The following is a 24,090-nucleotide window of genomic DNA, read 5'->3' on the forward strand; positions in this document are numbered from 1 at the left end:
ATATAACTGCATGTTATTGCTTTGGGGCTCTTCTGTTGGTTGTTGCTTCTAGTTGTATCTTCTATCCAGTTAGGTCAGGACTCAGAAGTAGTGTCAATTAGGCTATCTAGCGTGCTGTTGGCTAAACTAAACTTTCCTCTTCACAACTGCCTCAGTCTCCACTCTCCTATTAGTTGAGTTGACTAAGATACCCATCAGTCCATCGGGTTTAGCCTAATCTCTTGGCTTCATACCCATCAGAGGGACACTCATCTCCTGCTCCTTCGCCAGAGTGAAGATGTCTCTCCAGGCTCCTCTCCTACCTGCAGTGGTCCTGTCTCTGGTTCTGGTTGTGTTGGCTCTGACAGGGCTGTCCCATGCCCAGCTCCAGCCCAAGGCTTCTGTCCTGGATTTCTCAGCCAGCCTGGGTAACCTCCTCCCCAGCCTCAGCCGTCCGGCCAACTCCAGCCGGATCTTCTACGGGGTAATGTTTGACGCTGGCAGCACTGGGACGCGCATCCATGTCTACACCTTCATACAGAAAGACCCTGGTGAGTTATGTTAAAATTCGGATGCTTCCAGATGTGTTACTGTATGCAATGTTGTGGTATTGAATTGCCCATTTATTAAACTTAATTAAATGTGTTTATTATTAGATGCTAGTCAATGAACATTACACTAAATGCCCATCTTCATAAAACATCATTAATGTTTGCAAATTGTAGATTAAATGCTTAATGATTCGAGTGGGTTTTGTAATTTCAACTGTATTTCTGTTGACTAATGGTTCATTTGTATATTTTGTCTGCCAGAGGAGTTACCAGTGTTGGATAATGAGATGTTCCATTCCATCAAGCCTGGTCTGTCGGCATACGCAGACATACCTGAAATGGTGAGTACAGCAGTGGTTGTAACTGTCGACGCAGCAAGTGATATTCCAATATTCCCAAAACACTTCAAATAGATTTTACTCAAATTCATCATCACAACCACATTGTCTCCCCAGGGTGGGTACACAGTGAGGCAGCTTCTGAAGGTGGCGAAGAAGACTGTCCCACAGCTGGATTGGAAGAGAACCCCACTGGTCCTGAAAGCTACAGCAGGACTCAGGCTGCTGCCCCCAGAGAAAGCCCAGGCTTTGCTGGAACAGGTACTGGCTAAGGCACTGCTAGATCTGATAGGGGGCTACAGTGTACAGCACTGTTAAATCAAATCACTGCTGAATGTGTTGACACTACATTCACTCTTTCTGTTGTCATCTCTCCATCTTCCCACTCCACCCCTCAGGTGCAGGACGTGTTTGATGAATCTCCCTTCTTCGTCCCAGACGACAGCGTCAGCATAATGGATGGTACAAATGAAGGTAACGTCTCGTCTCCCAATAACCCCCCAGTCAACCTCCAGTCAAACCTATTCATCAGCACTTCGGTTGCAGGCTTCAACAGTGCTCTCCTCCTGATAGCATCAGTCATTGTTCTCCTTCTACAGCTTGCTGTGCTCTTTCTTTTTCATTGTGTTGGTGTTCCTGAGGCTATTTTACTAAATTACTGTAGATTACCCTGATCTGTTATGATGACGCTATTGGAAAAAGAGGGTTGTTGTCGTTAGAGGCAATGTTAGTTACATCTCAAAAACGTGTAATTATGTGGTGAATGGATTTAGTGGCTTACCAAGCCTCGTGTGGTGTCATTGTGTAATTGATTTGTCAGCATTCTGACCACTTCTCTCAAATGATAGCCCTCTCACACATGTAAAACGAATGCTTATGCATGTCAAACAAGTTGTGAGTTAAGTGTACTAAACTGCATTGTCAGATCAGTATTAACCCCACTTCAATTTCACTTTTTTGTTCTCATAGGAATTTTGGCATGGGTTACTGTGAACTTTTTGACAGGTGAGACTTGTAACTTCTTGTCATAGTACATATTGTAATGCACTGTTGGTTAGACTATTCAATTATCAGGGTGTAGTGTTGGCCATATGTATATACACTACCGTTCAAAAGTTTGGGCTCACTTAGAAATGTCCTTGTTTTTGAAAGAAAAGCACATTATTTGCCCATTAAAATAACATCAAATTGATCAGAAATACAGTGTAGATATTGTTAATGTTGTAAATTACTATTGTAGCTGATTTTTCGTAGAATATCTACATAGGCGTACAGAGGCCCATTATCAGCAACCATCACTCCTGTGTTCCAATGGCACGTTGTGTTAGCTAATCCAAGTTTATCATTTTAAAAGGCTAATTGATCATTAGAAACCCCGTTTGAAATTATGTTAGCACAGCTGAAAACGGTTGTGCTGATTTAAAGAAGCAATAAAACTGTCCTTCTTTAGACTAGTTGAGTATCTGGAGCATCAGCATTTGTGGGTTCAATTACAGGCTCAAAATGTCCAGAAACAAAGGCCTTTCTTCTGAAACTCATCAGTCTATTCTAGTTCTGAGAAATGAAGGCTATTCCATGCGAGAAATTGCCGAGAAACTGAAGATCTCGAACAACACTGTGCACTACTCACTTTACAGAACAGCGCAAACTGCCTCTAACCAGAATAGAAAGAGGAGTGGGAGGCCCTGGTGCACAACTGAGCAAGAGGACAAGTACATCTCTGCCCAGGGGATGAACGCCACCCACTCCCTCGGCCGGTCCTGGCAATAAGACCGCAGAAACCTACCCACGTCCTGGTTTACTCTCTCCACCTGCCCGTTACTCTCGGGGTGAAAGCCCGAGATAAGGCTGACCGAGACCCCCCTTCCATGAACGCCCTCCAGACCCTTGACGTGAACTGGGGCCCTCAATCAGACACTATATCCTCAGGCATCCCGTAGTGCCAGAAGACGTGTGTAAACAGGGCCTCCGCAGTCTGTAGGGTCATAGGGAGACCGGGCAAAGGAAGGAGACAGCAGGACTTAGAGAACCGATCCACAACGACCAGGATCGGGGTGTTACCCTGTGAGGGAGGAAGATCCGTGAGGAAGTCCACCGATAGGTGCGACCACGGCCATTGTGGAACGGGTAAGGGCTGTAACCTCCCTCTGGGCAGGTTACTAGGGGCCTTGCACTGGGCACACACCGAGCAGGAGGAAACATAAACCCTCACGTCCTTGGCCAAGATGGACCACCAGTACTTCCCACTAAGACAGCGCACCGTCCGACCGATGCCAGGATGACCAGAGGAGGGTGACGTGTGGGCCCAATAGATCAAACGGTCGCGGACAGCAGACGGAACGTACAGACGCCCAGCTGGACACTGGGGGGGAGTGGGCTCTGTACGTAACGCCCGCTCGATGTCCGCGTTCAGCTCCCACACCACCGGTGTCACCAGGCAAGAGGCCGGAAGTATGGGGGGGTGATCCATGGACCGCTCCTCTGTGTCATACATCCGGGACAGTGCGTCTGCCTTAGCGTTCTGGGAACCTGGTCTGTAGGACAGGGTGAAAACAAAAGGGTAAAGAACATGGCCCACCTTGCCTGGCGAGGGTTCAGTCTCTTCACCGCCCGGATGTACTCCAGATTGCGGTGGTCAGTCCAGAAAATGGTGTTTAGCCCAGTCAAGCCAATGTCTCTACGCCTTCAGAGCCTTGACAACAGCGAACAGCTCCCGGTCCCCCACATTTATAGTTTTGCTCCGCCGGGCTGAGCTTTTTCGAAAAGAAAGCATGGGGCGGAGGAGCTTTGATGGCGTACCCGAGCGCTGAGAGAGTACGGCTCCTATCCCAGCGTCGGACGCGTCCACCTCCACTATGAACGCCAAAGAGGGATCCGGATGAGCCAGCACGGGAGCCGAGGTAAACAAAGCCTTCAGGTGACCAAAAGCCCTGTCCGCCTCAGCCGACCACTGCAGTCGCACCGGTCCCCCCTTCAGCAGTGAGGTAATGGGAGCCGCTACCTGACCAAAGCCCCGGATAAACCTCCGGTAGTAGTTGGCAAACCCTAGAAACCGCTGCACTTCCTTTACATTTACATTTACGTCATTTAGTAGACGCTCTTATCCAGAGCGATTTACAAATTGGTGCATTCACCTTATGATATCCAGTGGAACAACTACTTTACAATAGTACATCTATATATATTTATTTATTTTTTGAGGGGGGGGGTTAGAAGGATTACTATATCCTATCCCAGGTATTCCTTAAAGAGGTGGGGTTTCAGGTGTCTACGGAAGGTGGTGATTGACTCCGCTGTCCTGGCGTCGTGAGGGAGCTTGTTCCACCATTGGGGTGCCAGGGAAGCGAACAGTTTTGACTGGGCTGAGCGGGAACTGTGCTTCCGCAGAGATAGGGGGGCCAGCAGGCCAGAGGTGGATGAACGCAGTGCCCTTGTTTAGGTGTAGGGCCTGATCAGAGCCTGAAGGTACGGAGGTGCCGTTCCCCTCACAGCTCCGTAGGCAAGCACCATGGTCTTGTAGCAGATGCGAGCTTCAACTGGAAGCCAGTGGAGTGTGCGGAGGAGCGGGGTGACGTGAGAGAACTTGGGAAGGTTGAACACCAGACGGGCTGCGGCATTCTGGATGAGTTGTAGGGGTTTAATGGCACAGGCAGGGAGCCCCGCCAACAGGGAGTTGCAGTAATCCAGACGGGAGATGACAAGTGCCTGGATTAGGACCTGCGCCGCTTCCTGTGTAAGGCAGGGTCGTACTCTGCGAATGTTGTATAGCATGAACCTACAGGATCGGGTCACCGCCTTGATGTTAGCGGAGAACGACAGGGTGTTGTCCAGGGTCACGCCGAGGCTCTTAGCACTCTGGGAGGAGGACACAATGGAGTTGTCCACCGTGATGGCGAGATCATGGAAAGGGCAGTCCTTCCCCGGGAGGAAGAGCAGCTCCGTCTTGCCGAGGTTCAGCTTGAGGTGGTGATCCGTCATCCACACTGATATGTCTGCCAGACATGCAGAGATGCGATTCGCCACCTGGTTATCAGAAGATTAATTGTGTGTCGTCTGCGTAGCAATGATAGGAGAGACCATGTGAGGATATGACAGAGCCAAGTGACTTGGTTTATAGCGAGAATAGGAGAGGGCCTAGAACTGAGCCCTGGGGGACACCAGTGGTGAGAGCACGTGGTGCGGAGATGGATTCTCGCCACGCCACCTGGTAGGAGCGACCTGTCAGGTAGGACGCAATCCAAGAGTGAGCCGCGCCGGAGATACCTAACTCGGAGAGGGTGGAGAGGAGGATCTGATGGTTCACAGTATCAAAGGCAGCAGATAGGTCTAGAAGGATGAGAGCAGAGGAGAGAGAGTTAGCTTTAGCAGTGCGGAGAGCCTCCGTGACACAGAGAAGAGCAGTCTCGGTTGAATGACCAGCCTTGAAACCTGACTGATTTGGATCGAGAAGGTCATTCTGAGAGAGATAGCAGGAGAGCTGGCCAAGGACGGCACGTTCAAGAGTTTTGGAGAGAAAAGAAAGAAGGGATACTTGTCTGTAGTTGTTGACATCGGAGGGATCGAGTGTAGATTTTTTGAGAAGGGGTGCAACTCTCGCTCTCTTGAAGACAGAAGGGACGTAGCCAGCGGTCAAGGATGAGTTGATGAGCAAGGTGAGGTAAGGGAGAAGGTCTCCGGAAATGGTCTGGAGAAGAGAGGAGGGGATAGGGTCAAGCGGGCAGGTTGTTGGCCGGCCGTCACAAGACGCAAGATTTCATCTGGAGAGAGAGGGGAGAAAGAGGTCAAAGCATAGGGTAGGGCAATGTGAGCAGGACCAGCGGTGTCGTTTGACTTAACAAATGAGGATCGGATGTCGTTGACCTTCTTTTCAAAATGGTTGACGAAGTCATCCGCAGAGAGGGGGGAGGAGGATTCAGGAGGGAGGAGAAGGTGGCAAAGAGCTTTACCGTGGTGGGAGTCTGCCAATGCGGTCACTCTCCATCTCCACCCCTGAAGTGGAAATGTGGTACCCTAGGAAGGAGACGGACTGTTGGAAGAACAGACATTTCTCAGCCTTGACGTACAGGTCATGCTCCAACAGTCGACCAAGCACTCTGCGCACCAGGGACACATGCTAGGCGCGTGTAGCGGAGTATATCAGAATGTCGTCAATATACACCACTACACCCTGCCCGTACAGGTCCCGGAAAATCTCATCTACAAATGCCTGGAAGACTGATGGAGCATTCATCAACCCGTACGGCATGATGAGGTACTCATAGTGCCCTGAGGTGTTACTAAATGCCGTCTTCCACTCGTCCCCGTCCTGGATACGCACCAGGTTGTAAGCGCTCCTGAGATCCAATTTTGTGAAGAAGCGCGCCCCGTTCATTGACTCTATCACACTGGCTATGAGAGGCAGCGGGTAGCTGTACCTCACAGTGATTTGGTTGATACCTCGATAGTCAATGCACAGGCGCAGACCTCCGTCCTTCTTCTTCACAAAAAGAAACTCGAGGAGGCAGGTGAAGTGGAGGGCTGAATGTACCCCTGCCCCAGGGATTCGGAGACATATGTTTCCATAGCCGCCGTCTCCTCCTTTGACAGGGGATACACGTAACTCCTGGGAAGTGCTGCGTCTACCAGGAGATTTATCGCACAATCCCTCCATCAATGAGGTGGTAATTGAGTCGCCTTGAGAAGGCGAGAGCCAAATCGGCATATTCAGAGGGGATGCACACGGTGGAGACCTGGTCTGGACTTTCCACCGTAGTAGCACCGATGGAAACCCCTAAACACCTCCCCGAGCACTTTCGTGACCACCCCTTGAGAGCCCTCTGTTGCCACAAAATAGTGGGGTCATGACAGGCCAACCAGGGTAGGCCCAGCACCACGGGAAATGCAGGAGAATCAATAAGGAAAATACTAATTCTCTCCTTGTGACCCTCCTGCGTAACCATGCCCAGAGGAGCGGTGGCCTCCCTAATTAGCCCTGACCCTAATGGTCAACTATCTAGGGCGTGCACAGGGAAGGGCATATCCACAGGAACAATAGGGATCCCTAAATTATGGGCAAATGCTCTGTCAATAAAATTCCCAGCTGCGCCTGAATCTACGAGCGCCTTATTCTGGGAATGCGGGGAAAACTTAGGAAAATGTATAAACAAAAACATGTGAGCAACAGGGGGCTCTGAGTGAGCCTGGTGCCGACTCACCTGGGGTGACACGAGAGTGCCCTGCCTGCCATCTCGAGTCCTAGAAGAACCTCCCCAGCACCGACCAGCAGTGTGCCCTCTGCGGCCACAGATGGTACAGGGAACGGCCCCTCCTCCGGTCGCCCTATGCGCAGCACCTCCCAGCTCCATGGGCGTCAGAGTGGTGGTGCTCGGGGATGGAACTGACAGGCCCCGATCCGGACGTCCGCGGGTAGCCAGCAGGTTATCCAGCCGGATCGACAGGTCCACCAGCTGGTCAAACGTAAGAGTGGTGTCCCTGCAGGCCAACTCCCGACGGACGTCCTTGCGCAGACAGCACCGGTAGTGATTGATCAGGGCCTTGTCCTTCCATCCCGCGCTGGTGGCCTGGGTCCGGAAGTCCAAGGCGAACTCCTGTGCGCTCCTCGTCCCCTGCCTCAAGTGGAACAGATGTTCACCCGCCACTCTACCCTCAGGTGGGCGGTCGAAAACTGCCAGAAAGCGGCGGGTGAACTCCGCGTAATTGTCCATCACCGCTTCTCCTTCCCCCCCATACGGCATTGGCCCACTCCAGGCTTTCCCTGAGAGACAGGAGACGAGGGCGGACACGCTCTCACGTCCCAAAGGAGCCGGGTGGACGGTCGCCAGGTAGAGTTCCAGCTGGAGTAGGAACCCCTGGCATCCGGCAGCCGTCCCATCATACTCCCTCGGGAGTGCGAGCCAAGTCCCACTCGGACCGGGTGAAGGAGGGGTGAACTGTGGTGCCTGTTGTAGTGGTGCCGGTGGAGGCGCTGGCAGAACTCCTCCTCTCTCCCATCGGTCCATCGTCTGCAGCACGCGATCCATGGCGATGCCGAGACGTTGCAACATGGTCGCATGCTGCTGGATGCGCTCCTCGACCGCAAAAGGGGGGTTGTCTGCTCCTGCTGACTCCATTTTCGGGTGAGTGATTCTGTAAGGTTCTGGGTGTAGCTGGTGCAGAGGAGTCAGGCGCAGGACAGCAGAGATGAGTAACACAATGAACTTTACTAAAAATGTCCAAATAATACCAAGTCCACAAACATCGGACCGAACTTACAAAAAACAATCACTCACAAAAACCAAGGGGAAAACAGAGGGTTAAATAATGAACATGTAATTGGGGAATTGAAACCAGGTGTGTAAAACAAAGACAAAACAAATGGAAAATGAAAAGTGTATCGGCGATGGCTAGAAGGCCGGTGACGTCGACCACCGAACGCCGCCCGAACAAGAAGAGGGACCGACTTTGGCGGAAGTCGTGACACCTGGGCTGTACCAAATCACAAGTGTGACTGATTCCTGTCTCACCGTCTTCAGAGGGAACTTGTCAATAAAGTTGGTTCAAATGGGAAATTATTTTTTTTAGGTCACCTGTATGCTGACACCAGGGAGACAGTGGGGATTCTGGATCTGGGGGGTGGATCGACTCAAATCACTTTTCTACCCAAATTCAAGGTTAGGGTCCATTTGTACAAGCTGATTTATTTTCAATATTGTGCTTCTACACTATGTTGATACAGTGTTTATATTTGAATATGAATAATAAAATAATATATGCCATTTATCCAAAGCGACTTAGTCATGCATGCATACATTTCATTTGCCAGGCACAAGATCAGTTAGACATACATGCATAAAACATTTTCTGGAATGTTAATTACATTTGTTCACATATTTATTTTTCCTGTGCAGAAAACCATTGTAAGTTCTCCTGCTGACTACATTGCCAGATTTGACATGTTCAACTCTGCATATGAACTGTACACTCACAGGTAAACAATCTATATCCACTGATGTAGAAAGTATAAACTGTCTCAAGTAATTGTTCTATACAACAAACCCATAATGGTTTGTAAAAGTACTATCCAAATAACTATTGATTGATTTGATTGACAGCTACCTGGGTAATGGACTGATGGCAGCCAGACTGGCAGCCCTAGGAGCACTGGGGGCAGAAGGTGATGGCTCGATACACTTCGATAGAAATTTAAAGGCCGTGTTCTCGCGTTAGCGGACACTGCGTTCACACACAGTAAACGCGTCAGCTCAATCGGAAATGACCTTTAAATTTCAATTGCGCTATAACGCTGAACTTCAGCAATACAGATTGAATTGAGCCCAAACATCATCAGCATGTTAGAATCCCCAATTCACACACAATATAGGTTTTAGAACATGCTTTTTACTTTTCTATGTTATTCATAGACCCCCATTCATCATTATTTTGTTACTTTACGCTACAGGGTTGGAGTGGAGAGTGTTCAAAAGCTCCTGTCTGCCCAAGAAGTTCAGAGAGGAGTGGCGCTTTGGAGGACTCACCTACACAGTCAGCGGGATACCTGATGGTGAGAGTCAACCAACTCACTGGATCTGCTAGAACTACCATCAAATATGTACTGTAGTAGAACAACCTTAATAATAATATATCTGCCCTTTAGCAGACGCTTTTATCCAAAGCGACTTAGTCATGCGTGCATACATTTTACGTATGGTGTGGGTAAAATGTACCTTGGAACAGTTATTTGGGTGGTAACACAAAACGTAGCATGCTGAACTTGGTACCTCTCAAAGTGTCTTCCTATGCAGGGTACTAGGGTTTACCTGGGGTTGCTGTAAAGCAGTCTGTCACAAATGTGTATGAAAGTGCTATACAAATACATTTGATTGATTAAAAACTTGAGCTCATAACAGTATCCTGTTTTGGTCCCTGTCCCAGGTTATGCGGGATACAAGCTGTGTTACCAGGAGGTGTTGAAGGTAGTAAAGGGAATAGTTCACCAGCCCTATGAGTTGAAAAACACCAGTGTGCTCTACGCTTTCTCCTACTACTTTGACCGAGCCGTGGATGCAGGCCTTATTGGTGAGAACACACACACATACAACTTCAACTACAACCAAGCAGTGGATGCATTTGTAGCCCTGTTTATACCTGGTTCCGACAATCGTCCTTTATCCTGATCTTGTCCACATTCTGATTGTGCCCACAATTTTAGACAGGTGTAGACGATTAAGACACATTGTGATCAGACCTTCCTGACCACCTCCGGAGGTAGTGAGGCACGCATTGTTATAATTGCAGTGTCTCTACATAGGTAAAGAAAGGTTGCCACATTCGGGAGAATGTCAGAAGAGCCCCATAGGCTATATATTTTATCTCCTCCAATTTACTAAAGTGTAGAAAGATCGGGACAGTGAAACTATTTAAATCATCATTATCCTGCACTCTACAAACATTGACAGGTTATACCATTGATTTATGACATCAATATGTGTCTTAAAATAAATAAGTATTATTTTCAAATATCTGTAAAATCATTTTCATACAGAGCGGACCCGGATATCTAGTCACAATGCTGACACAGTGGACGGATAAGAGACACATTTTACTACCATGTGTAGATGCAATGGCTTCAATGTGGGAACAATTGGAATGTGGATAAGCTCAGGACAAAGGATGCATGTTAGAACCAGGTATAAACGGGGCTAGTGAGAGGACACAGTTAGTATAATGTCTCACTCCTAGAATGAGATTCATTCCCCTCCTCCCTCTCGACAGGGAAAAATGTCTCATTTCTGAAGTAAGTGACTCAGACTCAGTGGTGTGATGAGTTCTAGATTGTTATTAGAGTGGTGTCCGTGGTCGTCGACTCGTCAGTGAGTAACATGATGAGAAAGGTTGCAGGCCCTATTAGTATGATGGAGATGTACTGTGTATCCCTGCTCTCATTGTAATGAATGATACAGTGCAATGACAGTGTTTATGAAGGAAAGATTAACGACCCCTGTCATTCCAATCTTTCAGACGGGACCCAAGGAGGAATGCTGGAGGTCAGAGACTTTAAGAAGGGAGCTAAAGAGGGTGAGAACGAGGGTGAGGGTGAGAACGAGGGTGAGGGTGAGAAGTCTGATGAGTAATGATATGCATAGCCAGAGAGAGGCAAAAATGACAAAATACTATAAAGATCGATGTATCAAAATAAACAACAAAATACTTGTATTTTGAAATGAAGATAAAATACATATACAGTTGAAGTCGGAAGTTTACATACACCTTAGCCAAATACTTTTAAACTCAGTTTTTCACAATTCCAGACATTTAATCCGAGTAAAAACTCCCTGTCTTAGGTCAGTTAGGATCACCACTTTACTTTAAGAATGTGAAATGTCAGAATTATAGTAGAGAGAATGATTTATTTTAGCTTTTATTTTTTTCATCACATTCCCAGTGGGTCAGAAGTTTACAGACACTCAATTAGTATTTGGTAGCATTGCCTGTAAATTATTTAACTTGGGTCAAATGTTTCGTGTAGCCTTCCACAAGCTTCCCACATTAGGTTGGGTGAATTTCGGCTCATTCCTCCTGACAGAGCTGGCTGGTAGGCCTCCTTGCTCGCACATGCTTTTTCAGTTCTGCCCACAAATTTTCTATAGGATTTAGGTCAGGGCTTTGTAATGGCCACTCCAATACCTTGACTATCTTGTCCTTAAGCCATTTTGCCACAACTTTGGAAGTATGCTTGGGGTTGTCTATGCTTGGGGTTGTCCATAGTCCATTTGGAAGACCCATTTGCGACCAAGCTTTAACTTCCTGACTGATGTCTTGAATGTTGCTTCAATATATCCACAATTTCCCCTCCTCATGATGCCATCTATTTTGTGAAGTGCACCTGTCCCTCCTGCAGCAAAGCACCCCACAACATGATGCTGCCACCACCGTGCATCACAGTTGGGATGGTGTTCTTCGGCTTGCAAGCTTCCCCCTTTTTCTTCCAAACATAACGATGTTCATTATGGCCAAACAGTTCTATTTTTGTTTCATCAGACCAGAGGACATTTCTCCAAAAAGTACAATCTTTGTCCCCATGTGCAGTTGCACACCGTAGTCTGGCTTTTTTTTGGAGCAGTGGCTTCTTCCTTGCTGAGCGGCCTTTAGGTTATGTCGATGTAGGACTCATTTTACTGTGGCTATAGATACTTTTGTACCTGTTTCCTCCAGCATCTTCACAAGGTCCTTTCCTGTTGTTCTGGGATTGATTTGCACTTTTCACACCAAAGTACGTTCATCTCTAGGAGACCGAACACATCTCCTTCCTGAGCGGTATGACGGCTGCGTGGTCCCACGGTGTTTAAACTTGCGTACTATTGTTTGTACAGATGAACATGGTATTTTCAGGCATTTGGAAATTACTCCCAAGGATGAACCAGACTTGTGGAGGTCTACAATTTTTTGGGCTGATTTCTTTTGATTTTCCCATGATGCCAAGCAAAGAGGCACTGAGTTAGAAAGTAGGCCTTGAAATACAGCCACACCTCCAATTGAATCAAATGATGTCAATTAGCCTATCAGAAGCTTCTAAAGCCATGACATAATTTTCTGGGATTTTCCAAGCTGTTTAAAGGCACAGTCAATTTAGTGTATGTAAACGTCTGACCCACTGGAATTGTGATACAGTGAAATAATCTGTCTGTAAATAATTGTTGGAAAAATTACCTGTGTCATGCACAAAGTAGATGTCCTAACTGACTTGCCAAAACTATAGTTTGTTAACAAGAAATTTGTGGAGTGGTTGAAAAACTTCAACTGTATTTTGTATTTTAAAATGCATAAATACATTTGCAAGTAGCCGGCCCGAACAGCAACATTCTCAGTAACGTTTTACTTTATCTACCTTAGTTGAGTGCCCTGACTGTAAGTTACTCTGGATAAGTGTCTGCTAAAAGACCAAAATGTATATGCAAAATAATTATTAACATACCAAAATGAACTGCTTAGCATACTGGGTATTATTATTGGCCTTGTTTCATGGCGGATATCATTAGAATAATACTCTGCATGCTTTGCAATTGTTCATTTTTACATATACATTTCCATTGAGTTAATTTAGAGACTTGGACTCCTGATGCCAACTCCAGGTGAAAGGGAGCAACAAAATGGCCAACCGTTATGAAAATGGGATAGAAAACTATTTGGAAAATACAAATGACAGCTCTCGAAAGTATCTTGTTCCATAGCACATTGGAGTGTAGTTCAGCCCAAGGTGATACAAATTACTAAATACTCAGAAGTAATTGAAATACATATTTCAAATACCTGTAATAGAAATACTGTCCATAGCAATGGATTTATCATTACTGTGTTGTGCAGGGTTTCTCAACGTGGCCCCCAGGTTTTCTGAGCAAAAAATTATTAAAAAACACAATGCACGCACCGCAATCTGGCAGATGTGTCCCAGCTGTGTGAATTGCCTCCCATTGAAATGAATGGACTTCTGGCAGAACGCATACATACTGGTGGGCACAAGGCTTAGGTCTTGTATAATGCCGGGAGCTGCCTGTGGATTTGACTGCTCAAACGCAGTTTCCTTCCCACACCATCAAAACAACAGCTATGCGGGTGTTGGCTAGTGCAGCTCTGATAGTGCAGCAAGGGCTAGATTCTATGCTTGAGAAGTCTTAATGGCTTACAGGTGTCTTCCTCTCCTTGTTTCCCTTTACTGCACTGATCTGGCAATGGATTTCGGTTTCTTATTCCAGTGTGTAACAAGATGTCTAAGTACCGTCCTGTCAGCCCCTTCTTGTGTATGGACATGACCTACATCACCTGTCTGCTCAAAGATGGCTTCGGCTTCAAGGAGAACACTGTACTGCAGGTGAGACCGGAATAGTCCTGGAATAGTCCTTTTGGCAATTCAGTAATGCAAAACCACACTTTTTAAAGCTAGCAACAAAGAAATGGTCAGACAAGATCTGTTAAACATTTTTACTTAAATAAATACAAAAAGGCATGAGTAATTTGGTGTGTGTCTCCTTTCTCCAGCTGACTAAGAAGGTGAACAACGTTGAGACAAGCTGGGCTTTAGGTGCCATGTTCAAACACTTCCAGAACCTAAAGATCCACTGAGAGCCATAAGCCACAGGGTTGGGTGGGCAGGTGGGATCACATGGACTGTCAACAAGAAATGGACTGAGGAATACTTCTTTTAAACTAATAAGCCTTTGTGTCTTGTAATGTTTTAAAGATATGCCATATTTGGATTTTACATTTGAGATGACATTACAATTGTTACAACTATTTTGTTACCCAACACACATGACTGGTACTATAGTTCAGTAGGTCTGTTGTTTTCATGTGACTGGCTGCTATACTGTAGCCTTGTATTTTATATATAAAGCACTGGGGGCTGAAACTCAACATAGTTGTGTTACTGCAAATACTGTACAAATCTGGATATTTTGACCATCTGATATCAGTTAGGTCTGATCTTGATTTTCATAAAAAAAATAGAAGCTGGTATGTGTGTGTGTATAGAGTGTGTTTGGAAAAAAATAGTGTTCCAATAGCAGCTTGTGAGTTTGAAACTGTTTCCTTAATGATTGGGGACTGAGTACATTTCTGTGGAGTACATTTTCAAATAGTTTTGTCAGCTATTGAGTATTGCAGAAGTTCAGCTCCATAATGCGATTGAAATGGTCATTTCCGATTGAGCCGACATATGCAGCGTTTACCGTGAACAAAGTCTCAATGTGGATACATTGCCTTGAATTTCAAATCCCGCTTTAGTGCTAAACTTCAACGATAGAAATTGATTCGAGCTCTTGATTAATGTGAATTAAACTAAAAAGCATCAGCCTTAATATTGTTTAGCAAAAGATTACTGCATTTTAGCCTTATCTGCACCCAGGTAAGCTTACACAATTGATTTAGTATGTTGTTTAAACAATGACAAACACATACATTGTTAATTAAAACATTATTTGTATACATTTCTTTGGAAAGTCACCTGATAATTCCTTATATTTATAAACTACAGAAAAAGTTGTCTGTCTGTACAAGTTCTAGAACATTTTACACCGTCTTCTCATAAAACCCTCAGCAGCTAATTACATATCTACAGGGCTAAATCTGATCTTTTTTTCCCCACTAAATGGTCTTTTGACCAATCACATCAGATCTTTTTCAGATCTTATCTGATTGGTCAAAAGACCAATTAGTGAGAAAAAAAAATCAGAATTGGGCTGCCTGTCTTAACGCAGCCACAGTGAAGGATGCAGAGAGTACATGTAGAATTCTGCCACAAATGCCTTTCCTGAAGTGTGAACAGAGATTTGCACAACAGCCTTGACTACAGCAAAGCCACCACATCCTCTGCATACGTGTGGCTTGTCGTTGTCATGGTGACCAGGTCATGGGGTTGAGAGAGAACGACCACGGAGTCTGCCGAGCCTAAAACGAAGGGAAGAAGAGATGAGTTAGAAGGCACAGGGGGGTAATTAAATAACATGGCCATAGTTAGGCTATATATCCCCCTGTGGTTTTGGACGATGCCCTTGGTTTGAGTCCTGAAAAATAGAACACCATCGCTAACTGTTAAAGGGATAGTGCGAGATTCTGGCAAATAAACCGTTTTCTACTTACCCAGAGTCAGATGAACTCATGGATACAATTTGTATGTCTCTGCATCCAGTATGAAGGAAGTTCAGTTCTACACAGCTAGTGGTAGACTTCCAGTCATCGCGCTAATGCTAGTTATTATTAGCTCGCAAGCTAACTTCCATCATACTAGACAACATAAAAATGGTATCGACAAGTTCATCAAAAAAAAAAACACATTGATTTCCAGAATCTCGCACTATCCCTTTTAAAAAAAATGTATTTCAGTTACAGTAAACAATGCTTGAAATACACTACATTGCACATGTGGTTTTATACATTCGATATACCATGAGATCATGCATTTTGAACGAGGTAGGAATGTATACACCCATACGAAAAAAAAAAACTTAAGTATTACTTAAGACTAAAAAAATATTAAAATCTTCAAAACAAAGTGTTTAATATTAGCCTGTCTTATTATAATTTTTGTAAGGTAGATCAATTAAATACAAAGCTTAGGTAGGCAGTTTACTGTAGAGGGAAATTGCAATGTCTCTCCATAGGTAAAGAAAGGTTGCCACATTTGGTAGAATTTGTCAGAAGAACCCCTTAGGGTATATTATATCTTCTGAAATGTAAGACATCTTTAATCCACACAAAATCAGAGGGAGGAGAGGGCGACTTCAACAGATGTAAATTCAACCTTCTTGCCAACAAACTCACAAAGGCTACACAGTTAGATATGTATTTTGGAGGTCTTATAGTATCAGGTAATACCCCAAATGATGTTATGGAAGTAGGAGCAAAAGGCACTTGTAATACTTTAGGTGTGGTATCAAAGATGGCAGACCAATAGCTATGTAGAGAAGAACAGGACCAAAACATATGTATTAATGAAGCAGGAGCTTGCGGACACCTGTTGCTAACAGGGTGGACATCAGGATTGATGTTAGAAAGCCTGAGTTTTTTTACTTTATTTTTATTTCACCAGGTAGGCTAGTTGAGAACAGGTGCTCATTTACAACTGCGACCTGGCCAAGAATAAAGCAAAGCAGTTCGACACATACAACAACAGAGAGTTACACATGGAATAAACAAACATACAGTAGAAAACAATCTATATACAGTGTGTGCAAATGAGGTAAGATAAGGTAGGTAAGGCAATAAATAGGCCATGGTGGTGAAGTAATTACAATATACCAGTTAAACACTGGAGTGATTGATGTGCAGAAGATGAATGTGAAAGTGGAGATATTGGGGTGCAAAGGAGCAAGGTAAGTAAATAAATAAATAAATACAGTATGGGGATGAGGTAGTTGGGTGGGCTATATTACAGATGGGCTATGTACAGGTGCAGTGATCTGTGAGCTGCTCTGACAGCTGGTGCCTAAAGCTAGTCAGGGAGATATGAATCTCCAGCTTCAGTGATTTTTGCAGTTCGCTCCAGTCATTGGCAGCAGAGAACTGTAAGGAAAGGCGGCCAAAGGAGGAATTGGCTTTGGGGTGACTAGTGATATATACACCTGCTGGAGCGCGTGCTACGGGTGGGTGCTGCTATGGTGACCAGTGAGCTGAGATAAGGCGGGGCTTTACCTAGCAGAGACTTGTAGATGTCCTGGAGCCAGTGGGTTTGGCGACGAGTATGAAACGAGGGCCAGCCAACGAGAGCGTACAGGTCGCAGTGGTGGGTAGTGTATGGGGCTTTGGTGACAAAACGGATGGCACTGTGATAGACTGCATCCAATTTGTTGAGTAGAGTGTTGGAAGCTATTTTGTAAATTACATCGCCGAAGTCGAGGTTCGGTAGGATGGTCAGTTTTACGAAGGTATGTTTGGCAGCATGAGTGAAGGATGCTTTGATGCGAAATAGGAAGCAGATTCTAGATTTAATTTTGGATTGGAGATGCTTAATGTGAGTCTGGAAGGAGAGTTTACAGTCTAACCAGACACCTAGGTATTTGTAGTTGTCCACATATTCTAAGTAAGAACCGTCCAGAGTAGTGATGCTGGACAGGCGGGCAGCGATCGGTTGAAGAGCATGCATTTAGTTTTACTTACATTTAAGAGCAGTTGGAGGCCACGGAAGGAGAGTTGTATGGCATTGAAGCTCGTCTGGAGGTTAGTTAACACAGTGTCAAAAGAAGGGCCAGAAGAATACAGAATGGTGTCGTCTGCGTAGAGGTGGATCAGAGAATCACCAGCAGCAAGAGCGACAACATTGATGTATACAGAGAAGAGTCGGCCCGAGAATTGAACCCTGTGGCACCCCCATAGAGACTGCCAGAGGTCCAGACAACAGGCCCTCCGATTTGACACACAGAACTCTATCAGAGAAGTAGTTGGTGAACCAGGCGAGGCAGTCATTTGAGAAACCAAGGCTGTTTAGTCTGCCGATAAGAATGTGGTAATGGACGGAGTCGAAAGCCTTGGCCAGGTCGATGAATACGGCTGCACAGTAATGTCTCTTATCGATGGCGGTTATGATATCGTTTAGGACCTTGAGCGTGGCTGAGGTGCACCCATGACCAGCTCTGAAACCAGATTGCATAGCGGAGAAGGTACGGTGGGATTCGAAATGGTCGGTAATGTGTTTGTTAACTTGGCTTTCGAAGACCTTAGAAAGGCAGGGTAGGATAGATATAGGTCTGTAGCAGTTTGGGTCTAGAGTGTCTCCCCCTTTGAAGAGGGGGATGATGGCGCCAGCTTTCCAATCTTTGGGAATCTCAGACGATACGAAAGAGAGTTTGAACAGGCTAGTAATAGGGGTTGCAACAATTTCGGCAGATCATTTTAGAAAGAGAAGGTCCAGATTGTCTAGCCCGGCTGATTTGTAGGGGTCCAGATATTGAAGATCTTTCAGAGCATCAGCTATCTGGATTTGGGTGAAGGGGAAATGGGGGAGGCTTGGGTGAGTTGCTGTGGGGGGTGCCGGACAGTTGACCGGGGTAGGGTTAGCCAGATGGAAAGTGCTTATTGAAATTCTCAATTATAGTGGGTTTATCTGTGGTGACTAGCCTCAGTGCAGTGGGCAGCTGGGAGGAGATGCTCTTATTCTCCATGGACTTTACAGTGTCCCAGAACTTTTTTGAGTTTGTGCTACATGATGCAAATTTCTGTTTGAAAAAGCTAGCCTTAGCTTTCCTAACTGCCTGTGTATATTGGTTCCTAACTTCCCTGAAAAGTTGCATATCACGGGGGCTATTCGATGCTAATGCAGTACGCCACAGGATGTTTTTGTGCTGTTCAAGGGCAGTCAGGTCTGGAGTGAACCAAAGGCTATATCTGTTCCTGGTTCTACATTTTTTGAATGGAGCATTAAGATGGTGAGGAAGGCACTTTTAAAGAATAACCAGGCATCCTCTACTGACGGGATGAGGTCAATATCATTCCAGGATACCCCGGCCAGGTCGATTAGAAAGGCCTGCTCGCTGAAGTGTATTAGAGAGCGTTTGGCAGTGATGAGCCGTGGTCGTTTGACCGCAGACCCATTACGGATGCAGGCAATGAGGCAGTGATCGCTGAGATCTTGGTTGAAAACAGCAGAGGTGTATTTGGAGGGCAGGTTGCTTAGGATGATATCTATGAGGGTGCCCCGTGTTTACGGATTTGGGGTTGTACCTGGTAGGTTCATTGATAATTTGTGTGAGATTGAGGGCATCAAGCTTAGATTGTAGGATGGCCGGTGTGTTAAGCATGTCCCAGTTTAGGTCACCTAGCAGGACGGGTTCTGAGGATAGATCGGGGGCAATCAGTTCACATATGGTGTCCAGAGCACAGCTGAGGGCAGAAGGTGGTCTATAACAAGTGGCAACGGTGAGAGACTCGTTTCTGGAAAGGTGGATTTTTAAAAGTAGAAGCTCGAATTGTTTAGGTACAGACCTGGATAGTAAGACAGAACACTGCAGGCTAACTCCGTCCCCTTTGGCAGTTCAGACATGGCTAAGATATCCGGGTTGGCAGAGTGTGCTAAAGCAGTGAATAAAACAAACTTAGGGAGGAGGCTTCTAATGTTAACATGCATGAAACCAAGGCTTTTATGGTTACAGAAGTCAACAAATGAGAGCACCTGGGGAATAGGAGTGGAGCTAGGCACTGCAGGACCTGGATTAACCTCTACATCACCAGAGGAACAGAGGAGGAGTAGGATAAAGGTATGGCTAAAGGCTATAAGAACTGGTCGTCTAGCACGTTCGAAACAGAGTAAAAGGAGCAGGTTTCTGGGCACGATTGAATAGATTCAAGGCATGATGTACAGACAAAGGTATGGTAGGATGTGAGTACATTGGAGGTACACCTAGGCATTGAGTGATGAGATGTCTCTAGAAACATTTAAACCAGGTGATGTCATCGCATATGTGGGAGGTAGATTTAAATGGTTGGTTAAGGCATATTGAGCAGGGCTAGAGGCTCTACAATGAAATAAAACAATAATCACTAACCAGAACAGTAATGGACAAGACATATTGACATTAGGGAGAGGCATGCGTAGCCAAGTGATCAAAAGGGTTCAGTGAATGGTTGGGCTGGATGGAGACACGGCGATTCAGACAGCTAGCAGGCCGGGGCTAGCAAGATAGCAGAAGGGCCTTAAAGGGACGTCGTGATGGAGGAAAGTCTGTTTTAGCTTCCTCGTGCGGTTCCGTCGATAGACCAGTCATGATGGATTAGTAGGGTTCCGTGTAGCAGAGGGGTCCAGTCCAATTGGCAAATGGATCTATTCAGCTAACAGTCCAAAATGCTCTAGACAGCTAGCGGGCCGCGGCTAGCAGATGGGCATTCAGAGGATGTCGCGACGAAGAGGCCTGTTGGAAGAAAAAACCCTCGGCAGATTACGTCGGTAGTCCAGTCGTGATGGATAAGCAGGGCTTCGTATGGTAAAAGGGGCCCAGGCCGATTGGCAAAATAGGAATAGTGGCATGAGAATTTGGCCGATGGACCTATTAGCTAACAGTCCGATATGCTCTAGACAGCTAGCGGGCCGCGGCTAGCAGGCTAGCAGATGGGCATTCAGGGGACGTCGCGACGTAGGAGCCAGTTGAGTAACCCCCTCGAGCAGATCACGTCGGTAGTCCAGTCGTGAAGAATCGGCGGGGGTTCCGTACCCCGTACCGGCAGAAAAAGGGGTCCAGGAGGGAGTGGCTGATGGACCTCTTCAGCTAGCCGGGAGATGGGCCTAGCTCCAGGCTAATTGGTGCTTGCTTTGGGACAGAGTTTAGTCCAGTGAGTGCGGTGTAGGATGTTGCATTGGATCAAACCATGTTTGGCACAAATAGAAGAGTGGACACGGTGCAGAATATCTTCCCATGTGTCATCAGTAAACTCAAACTTTATGTTCCCATAAAGTTTTAATAGCTGCGAATGAAGGATTGTGAAGAGTAAATTTGACCATAGCTATAAGAACTGCATCAAATGAAATTTTATTTGTCACATGCGCCAAATACAACAGTAAAATGCTTACTTAGAAGCCCTAACCAACAAAGCAGTTAATAAGGAAAAATACCTAAAAAAAATAAGAAATAAAGTAACAAATTATTAAAAAGAGCAGCAGTAAAATAGCAATAGCGAGGCTATACACAAGGGGTACCGGTACAGAGTCAATGTGCGGGGCACCAGTTAGTCGAGGTAATTGAGGTGATATATACACATGTGGGTATAGTTATTAAAATGACTTATACATAGATAATAACAAGAGAGTAGCAGCAGCGTAAAAGAGGGAGGCAATGCAAGTAGACTGGGTAGCAATTTGATTAGATGTTCAGTAGTCTTAGGGCTTTTCTAAGGTATGAAAAAGGTAGCCCCACTCCACTCTATCAAAGGCCTTCTCAGCATCTAGCGAGATTAGAATATCTGGGAGCTTTGAGATAAAAGGATTATACATAACATTAAAGAGTCATCTGATATTTGAGAAAGAATGTCTATTTTTTTTTATAAAACCTGCCTGGTCAGAGGAAATAACAGATGGTAAGACCGACTCCAAACGCATAGCTAATAGTTTAGCCAAGAGCTTAACATCCACATTGAGCAGTGAGATTGGGCGATAGGACATGCAGGAGAGAGGGTCTTTATTCCTTTTCAATATCACTGAAATGGAGGCCTGTTTTAAGGATAGAGGGAGAGAGACTGATTCAAAGGATTCAATAAACATTCATCAAGAGCGGGGTCTCTTTTAGAGCGAGTGTCTCTTATCTGCCTAATCGAGGGATTTGTGGAACAGTGAAGAGTCAGATTATGTTGTTTCAGAAATGAAGCTAGGCAATAGAAGTCAAGTTGTAGACTAGACTGAGGTTTTAAATAACAGAAATATGACCATTTACTCAATTAGCGGCTGTGCTAGCTTGCTGATGAAATTTTAGTAACTGAATGCAGGCTTCTTATTTCAAGTCGCATTTACATCAACTATATCCTTTTTTAACTGTTACGAAGAGAGATGAAAAACCATGCCTCGGATATTCTGCCGACCAAGGCAACTGAAACTGTGTCAGGAGCAGACAAATATGCCCGCCACTCCAATTGGAAATCGTTCAGGAAAATCCAAGGCTTTGCTGCGGCCTACTTTAGCAATCCTCCATTCAGCAATTCACTGCCATTATTACCGTTCGGAAGAGCAACGAGATATGAAACTATGTCAACAATACTTAGTAAGTCGAAATGAAACAATTAAACTGTGCTCTAAATTAAATAAAGGTTGTCGCAAGTTGCAGGAGCATCGGGAAATGTGTGTTACGTCATTCGTGTCCCCAGATATCCCCACACTATCCCTTTAAGAGTATTGGGATTGGACTGTATTAAGAATTCAACGGTAAAGTCTACACCAGTTGATAAGCGCATTTGACAAATAAATGTGATTTATTGGGGTTTTGCATTTGTGAAATGTTTTGTATGACTGTGTGCGTGTCTACCTTGTTCTCGCAGCATGGCGTGGTGTAGGTTCATGGGCTCCACCCCCGTAGTCATGGTGACCATATTGTCGTCAGGTGACCCGTCAGCCTCCAGCAAACTGCTGTGTGTCAGAGCCTCGCCTGTCAATCACACAGAGGTGCCATACTGTTCATTACAGAGGTGTGTGTGTGTGTGTGTTATATCGAACATTCCAAATGGAAGACAATGAGCTGGTTATACATAGACACATACAGGTAAACTCCAAGGCTCCAGCTGAATTAGGTGTAGTGTGTTGGAATTGGAAGAAAAGCCTGTACACCCTGTAATGCTTGTAACCAGGGTTGGTGACCATTGGCGTAATGTGTGTGTCTGTGTTACCTGTTTCTCTGCCCTCGTTCCCCAGCACCTCCTCTCCGTGTCTCTTCCTCATGTGGACGTTCCTGCTGCCGCTCTGAGAGAACGTCTTTCCACAGACACCACACTGGTGGGGTTTCTCTCCTAGAACACAATCATACACAGGGACACTTATCACTGTCTCCAATGGCACCATATTCCCTATAAAGTGCACTACTTTTGAGCACAAGGCCATTGGGCTCTGATCAACAACAAAAAAAAGAGTGCACTATATAGGGAATAGGGTACCATTTGAGACACAGCCAGTGACACAAATTGAAGCTAAAGTTATCTAACTGACTGTTACCACAATTACATTTTTAAACTGAGCTCGTGTACAGTAGGAACTCGACTTCCACATATTCAGTTGTTGTTATACCGGTAGTTAACAAAGCAACTTAGCTGTTGTCATTTCACTACGTATAGAATGAAAAGCTGAAAGTGTGTTTAAATGCTAGTACAGGGGTGAGCAACCCTTTTCCTGGAGTGTCACAGGCACCACACCTGACCAACTGAGCGAATTGATCAGTTCAGTGATTGCCTAAATTCAAAACACCTGGTCTTCCAGGTCTGTTAAATCAAAAACATGAAGTGCCTGCGGCCCTCCAGGACCAAGGTTGCCTCCCCCTGTCCTAGTAGGTCAATTCGGATTTCATGAACCTATCTGTGGTGTTCTCACCGGAGTGTACGAGCATGTGTTTGCGTAGACTGGAGTACTCTGCAAAGGAACGACCACAGCCATCTGCTTCACACAAGAAAGGCTTCTCACCTATAGACAACACACACATCAATTAAAGATCACACGCTAGAAGGTACATATTAAAGGCTTCTCAAATGTAGACAACACACATTAATGATACACTTTCTGACAGAGCAAGCATTAAACCACTCTCCCACACTAAGCACATATCTTCCCACAGCACTGAAAACACCTGAAACATATGAAAGACATTCACGTCTATGCTGTACTACAGGATACAGAGCAGACTAAAACAGATGTCGCTCCGGTGTATGCGCTCTACTGCTGTGTACCTCTAAGTGTGTGTCACTGTCCCCACCTGTGTGTGTGCGTTTGTGGTTCTTGAGGTTTCCTGCGGTGGTGAACTTCTTGCCACAGTTCTTCTCCTTGCAGATAAAAGGCTTGTCTCCATTGTGAGTTCTCATGTGGACCTGAAGACGCTGCAGCACGTAGAAACTTTTCCCACAGCCCTCAGCCCCACACCGGAACATACGGTCGTTCCTGACACACACACACACACACACACATTAACATTAAAGGTGACATTTGAGAGTGTGTGTGTGTGTGTGTGTGTGTGTGTGTGTGTGTGTGTGTGTGTGTGTGTGTGTGTGTGTGTGTGTGTGTGTGTGTGTGTGTGTGTGTG

General features: G+C 45.5%; 2 protein-coding genes across 6 annotated transcripts in view; one reads left to right on the forward strand and one right to left on the reverse strand.

Moving 5' to 3' along the window:
• On the forward strand, positions 1 to 14,831 carry LOC106608092 (ectonucleoside triphosphate diphosphohydrolase 5). Its single transcript, XM_014205798.2, has 13 exons — positions 1 to 530; positions 792 to 871; positions 986 to 1,129; positions 1,267 to 1,342; positions 1,838 to 1,873; positions 8,429 to 8,517; positions 8,755 to 8,834; positions 8,959 to 9,020; positions 9,306 to 9,407; positions 9,779 to 9,922; positions 10,865 to 10,921; positions 13,597 to 13,712; positions 13,880 to 14,831. The coding sequence occupies exons 1-13, from the start codon at positions 278 to 280 to the stop codon at positions 13,961 to 13,963; spliced, it is 1,323 nt and encodes a 440-aa protein (XP_014061273.1). The 5' UTR covers positions 1 to 277; the 3' UTR covers positions 13,964 to 14,831.
• Positions 13,809 to 24,090, reverse strand: part of LOC106608091 (zinc finger protein 410) — a 15,041-nt gene continuing 4,759 nt past the window's right edge. For all 5 annotated transcript variants that reach the window (XM_014205796.1, XM_014205794.1, XM_045721014.1 and 2 more), the window contains exons 7-11: positions 23,767 to 23,948; positions 23,388 to 23,477; positions 22,694 to 22,813; positions 22,336 to 22,455; positions 13,809 to 15,286 (exon numbers count right to left, since the gene is read on the reverse strand). In XM_014205796.1, coding sequence (XP_014061271.1) covers positions 15,186 to 15,286; positions 22,336 to 22,455; positions 22,694 to 22,813; positions 23,388 to 23,477; positions 23,767 to 23,948 — 613 coding nt within the window. In that variant the 3' untranslated portion in view covers positions 13,809 to 15,185. The remainder of the gene's footprint in view (positions 15,287 to 22,335; positions 22,456 to 22,693; positions 22,814 to 23,387; positions 23,478 to 23,766; positions 23,949 to 24,090) is intronic.

The sequence above is a fragment of the Salmo salar genome, chromosome ssa06, assembly GCF_905237065.1.
Source record: "Salmo salar chromosome ssa06, Ssal_v3.1, whole genome shotgun sequence".
NCBI classification, from domain to species: Eukaryota; Metazoa; Chordata; class Actinopteri; order Salmoniformes; family Salmonidae; genus Salmo; species Salmo salar.